Raw genomic sequence first — 5,276 nt, 5'->3', positions numbered from 1 at the left:
GTGTCACAAAACAGCTGTGCCTACAGGGTGATCATGATGTGTTAAAAAAAGAAGAACGTAAATCAATAAGACGGGACATCTTGAACGTGAGCATCGCCAAAAACGTAAACCTATAAAAGGAGAAAACGTTACCAAAAAAAGTAAGTCCAAAGAAAAGATTAATAGATTTACGTTATTTGTTGCAAACTTCCAGACTTACTCACCACACTTCAGCGAGTTGTCTCTTCTTATAGACTTACGTTCTTTGCTGCAAGGTTCCTTTTCTTTTGAACGTGTGTGTGTTGTCCCTTCTTGTAGATTTACGTTCTTTGGTTTGACTTGCCTTTGGTTGGCTTGGCAGCACTGTATCAACCTTTGGACCTGTCACTTGTTGCAGGGAGCGTTATCTTTTTTGTTCATTTTGTAAACTTTATTAAATCAATTTATTTTGTTGAGTGCCTATATTAAAAATTTGTTTATATCAACCAAAATATGGCACGTGTACTCGTTGGTGTTAAACGCGTGATCGATTATGCCGTTAAGGTACGATATACGAGAAATTTTCGTAGCACTTATCTACGAATTTGTTGCCTTTTGCATAATCAACAGCGCAGCACCCGCTTTGAGATTTATCTGCTCCCTGCTGCGACTTTTATGACCTTTACACATATATTCTAATACGATGTTTTCTAGGTACGTGTTAAACCTGACAAGACAGGTGTGGTTACTGAAGGTGTTAAGCACTCAATGAACCCTTTCGATGAAATCGCTGTCGAAGAGGCCATCAAATNGCCAATTTTCTATACGCGTTGTTGCGTTTCTAAACAAAAAAAAAAAAAAAGACTTGCCTTTGGTTGGCTTGGCAGCACTGTATCAACCTTTGGACCTGTCACTTGTTGCAGGGAGCGTTATCTTTTTGTTCATTTTGTAAACTTTATTAAATCAATTTATTTTGTTGAGTGCCTATATTAAAAGTTTGTTTATATCAACCAAAATATGGCTCGTGTACTCGTTGGTGTTAAACGCGTGATCGATTATGCCGTTAAGGTACGATATACGAGAAATATTCGCTTTTTTTGTAGCACTTATCTACGAATTTGTAGCCTTTTGCATAATCAACAGCGCAGCAGCCGCTTTGAGATTTGTCAGCTCCCTGCTGCGACTTTTATGACCTTCATACATATATTCTAATACGATGTTTTCTAGGTACGTGTTAAACCTGATAAGACAGGTGTGGTTACTGAAGGTGTTAAGCACTCAATGAACCCATTCGATGAAATCGCGGTCGAAGAGGCCATCAAACTGAAGGAAAAGAAGATCGCCGCTGAAGTCATAGCAGTCTCAGTTGGCCCAACGCAATCTCAGGAGGTGATACGTACTGCGCTGGCGATGGGGGCTGATCGTGGCGTACATGTTGAAGTGTCTGGCAAGGAATACGATTTACTGCAACCCATTCATGTCTCCAAGATTTTAGCGAAATTGGCATTAGACGAGAAAGCCGATTTGGTAATTCTTGGCAAGCAAGCCATTGATGATGATAGTAACCAGACAGCACAAATGACCGCTGCCGTCTTAGATTGGCCGCAGGGTACTTTCTGTAATAAAGTAGAAAAGACAGATGCTGGCTTGACTATCACACGTGAAATCGATGGTGGTCTAGAGACTATTAAAACTAAGATCCCAGCAGTGCTGAGCGCCGATTTGCGCCTGAATACACCACGTTATGCAACGTTGCCAAATATCATGAAGTCAAAGAAGAAGCCATTAAAGAAAATCACGCCAAAGGATTTGGGAGTCGATACAACACCACGCATCGAGATTGTTTCTGTTGAGGAGCCGCCTGTGCGCCAGTCAGGTGCTTTGGTACCTGATGTAGACGCACTCGTCGCCAAACTGAAAGAAGGCGGCCACATCTAAACACAGATGTTGTTAAATGATATAACAGCAGGTTTAAAGTGCATTTATAAAATATATTTTTCCGATTTTAATTTTTTTTATTCCCGAAATTCTTAGATAAATTAATGAAATTTGAAAACCTCTAAAACAATCTTTATGTTTCCGAATTCGTGTGTAGTCTATTGGAAGTAGATAATAAATATTTACGTTTAATCCCATAACGAATTGGAACAGATAACTAGGCGTTTTATTTGAAAGTGCATGTGGTGTCGTCAGTAGAATACATACTTATTAATTACAGCTCAAATATGTTGAAGTAAAATCGCTTGAAATGAGATTGCTGCGTAAATTTGGTCTCCGCACACTATTGCATTCAAGTCATTGTCATATAATTATGTGAGAAACTACAGAATGCTGTATCGTTCCCATAAACGGTAATATCTCGAGGTTATTTTGCAAAGCATTTAAGGAATTTTCNAAGATTTTAGCGAAATTGGCATTAGACGAGAAAGCCGATTTGGTAATTCTTGGCAAGCAAGCCATTGATGATGATAGTAACCAGACAGCACAAATGACCGCTGCCGTCTTAGATTGGCCGCAGGGTACTTTCTGTAATAAAGTAGAAAAGACAGATGCTGGCTTGACTATCACACGTGAAATCGATGGTGGTCTAGAGACTATTAAAACTAAGATCCCAGCAGTGCTGAGCGCCGATTTGCGCCTGAATACACCACGTTATGCAACGTTGCCAAATATCATGAAGTCAAAGAAGAAGCCATTAAAGAAAATCACGCCAAAGGATTTGGGAGTCGATACAACACCACGCATAGAGATTGTTTCTGTTGAGGAGCCGCCTGTGCGCCAGTCTGGTGCTTTGGTACCTGATGTAGACGCACTCGTCGCCAAACTGAAAGAAGGCGGCCACATCTAAACACAGATGTTGTTAAATGATATAACAGCAGGTTTAAAGTGCATTTATAAAATATATTTTTCCGATTTTAATTTTTTTTATTCCCGAAATTCTTAGATAAATTAATGAAATTTGAAAACCTCTAAAACAATCTTTATGTTTCCGAATTCGTGTGTAGTCTATTGGAAGTAGATAATAAATATTTACGTTTAATCCCATAACGAATTGGAACAGATAACTAGGCGTTTTATTTGAAAGTGCATGTGGTGTCGTCAGTAGAATACATACTTATTAATTACAGCTCAAATGTGTTGAAGTAAAATCGCTTGAAATGAGATTGCTGCGTAAATTTGGTCTCCGCACACTATTGCATTCAAGTCATTGTCATCCAATTATGTGAGAAACTACAGAATGCTGTATCGTTCCCATAAACGGTAATATCTCGAGGTTATTTTGCAAAGCATTTAAGGAATTTTCTGCTCTAAAAAACATCACAACATTTTTTCGTGCGAATTATTTTATTTATGTATATTGGAGCTTACAAACATGGCAGTCTATCTTATGTCTATATGCATGATTTTGCGACAAAAAGATTACATACTATGTATAGTAGAACATTTTAAATTTGAATAAAATGTATATGCAAGTTAAACGTGTATAAAAGCATATCAAAATTCTTAATATTTACTTGGAAAGTGGCTTGTTTCGTTGGATATCTAATTCGTTTGGAATGTCGCCCAAATGATTAGTTCAGGGACCGCTAAGTTCAATAGAAATTACATGCGTATATAAACGCAAATACATGCATATGTATTTATTTTCTTAAATGTTGAGATACTGTTTATTAAAAAAATACCAAAAGTTCGTCGTCAAAATCTGTTTTTATAAAATGAGTAAAATTTTAATCTTAGATGAGAAAATAATTGTTTGAACTAAAATCTGAAGCTTTGTCAACGCTTCCAAAATATTCACCATGGATGGTTTCACTTTTCAGTAAACTATTGGACTTATCGCAGTGCCGTTTTATCACTGAAACGCAAAATTCGTGTCAGCATTGTAGTAATGCATGGAATCTGTTTTTGTTGATGCATTTCAGGATTGTCCGGAGTACAAGACTCGAAGTCAACTGCAACTCGTTGGCACACGAATGTTAGCAGTGTGAGTATATCTAAGCGTTTACCATTCGCTGCCAATTCGGCACAGAGAGATTGCATAAACCAAGAGCCTCGTGTAGTATTGCGCCATGAATAGAATCCCGGTATAGTAGAATAGGCAATCAAAAAATCGGCGTGCAAAGGGATTTTATAACTCATTGATGATTCACCGTCAGTTTCGGTACGTCCAGCTCGCTTCATTGTTACACCTGGATCGAGGCGATCACCTTGGCAAGCTTGTATGAAGAACAGCTTAGGCTTTCCTCCCAAACTTGGGCAATGCTGCGGTGTAAAGTAAGCCCATATTTGATCCAATTTGTATTGCACATCCTTCGCATAAATATAACCAAGTTCCCCATGTGAGAGTATAGCAATCAAAATGCAATCGTTGTCCTTGTGGTCTTGCTGCCCCGCCCATTCTACATGTTGTTTTAATTGCTTTAAGTTGCAATCTTTAAATACTTTCACATCAAAATCCAGTTGTTTAAGTACACGGGCCAAATTATCACAGTCGACATTGGTGCCTGCGCGTGACTTCAACGTGGGGACCTCAAAGTTTTCATGATTGAAAATCAATGCCATTCCTCGATTCTTGTGGCGCATATTATATTCGGCCGCATGTCGGTCGGTAACCATGCGTGCTGTGTAACTGTGATAACTGCTGCCATAACCATTAGCAAGTTGACCTATAGCACCAACACCTGAAGCGGCGCCGCCGCCACCACCACCAGCGCCACTATAATAGCCACTGCCACTAGGTGCACCCGATGACGAGCCTAATGAACCGAAAGCGTCGGTTAGATCGTTTGTTGTACCCACTTGATCCTCGGATACGCTCATTGTTGTGAAATTCTGCGCAACTCTTGCAAATTGATGTTGCTAAAAAGGATATGTTTTATGTGTATAACTTTTCGGGCCTCTTAAAGATGAGTCACTTTGCACTCATGTATTTGACCTGCACTTTGTTCAATTTGTAGGTAAAAACAACGAGTTTTCTAGTCCAACCGTTTGCGTTGCCTGTTGTATTTTGATGCTTTATGCCTGCGCGTTGCACTATTCAAATGCATCAGCTTGTATTTTCCTTTTGTTTTCCATTTTCGATTTTTGCGATTGGTCTTTTCCCCTATTCGCAAAAAAATCCCAACCGCTCGCGCTAGTGAATTTTTGGTCCCACCCGATTAGAGCTCTCAAATCAAGAGACGCAGGGTTGCATGCAGTGCAATGCGGTTGTTTAGAGTAATGGGTTCTAAACTTTAAGCACTTCAGATCTAATTTTAATAAAAAAAATTAATGGAGGGTAACTGTTTAAGCCTCCTGTTAAATTAATTCAGAATCAC

At 39.0% G+C, this 5,276-nt stretch overlaps 2 protein-coding genes and 1 pseudogene across 4 annotated transcripts; 2 read left to right on the top strand and 1 right to left on the bottom strand.

Moving 5' to 3' along the window:
- The first annotated feature begins 322 nt into the window (after positions 1–322).
- On the top strand, positions 323–2,113 carry LOC108382490 (electron transfer flavoprotein subunit beta-like). 3 transcript variants are annotated; one of them, XM_017638857.1, is made up of 3 exons: positions 323–522; positions 673–759; positions 1,273–2,113. In XM_017638857.1, exons 1-3 carry the CDS (start codon positions 472–474, stop codon positions 1,894–1,896), a joined length of 762 nt encoding a protein of 253 aa, XP_017494346.1. In that variant the 5' UTR covers positions 323–471; the 3' UTR covers positions 1,897–2,113. The 3 variants fall into 3 exon arrangements, with proteins under 3 accessions (XP_017494346.1, XP_017494348.1, XP_017494345.1); XM_017638859.1 differs by lacking the exons at positions 323–522; positions 673–759 and adding an exon at positions 821–1,026 and having other exon boundaries at positions 1,186–1,927; positions 1,993–2,109; XM_017638856.1 differs by lacking the exons at positions 323–522; positions 673–759 and adding an exon at positions 821–1,026 and having other exon boundaries at positions 1,186–2,113.
- A 93-nt stretch (positions 2,114–2,206) lies between these two features.
- LOC108382488 (electron transfer flavoprotein subunit beta pseudogene) lies at positions 2,207–3,023 on the top strand (annotated as a pseudogene).
- Positions 3,024–3,284: 261 nt separating this feature from the next.
- Drice (Death related ICE-like caspase) lies at positions 3,285–5,109 on the bottom strand. The gene has a single exon (XM_017638855.1). It carries the CDS (start codon positions 4,777–4,779, stop codon positions 3,793–3,795), a length of 987 nt encoding a protein of 328 aa, XP_017494344.1. The 5' UTR covers positions 4,780–5,109; the 3' UTR covers positions 3,285–3,792.
- Between the last annotated feature and the right edge of the window lie 167 nt (positions 5,110–5,276).

Source organism: Rhagoletis zephyria, unplaced genomic scaffold (assembly GCF_001687245.7).
Source record: "Rhagoletis zephyria isolate East Lansing unplaced genomic scaffold, Rhagoletis_zephyria_1.1 Rzeph_scaffold_27212, whole genome shotgun sequence".
In the NCBI taxonomy this organism is placed as follows: domain Eukaryota; kingdom Metazoa; phylum Arthropoda; class Insecta; order Diptera; family Tephritidae; genus Rhagoletis; species Rhagoletis zephyria.
Note: the sequence above shows the minus strand (reverse complement) of the source record. Positions and strands in the feature narration are given on the sequence as shown.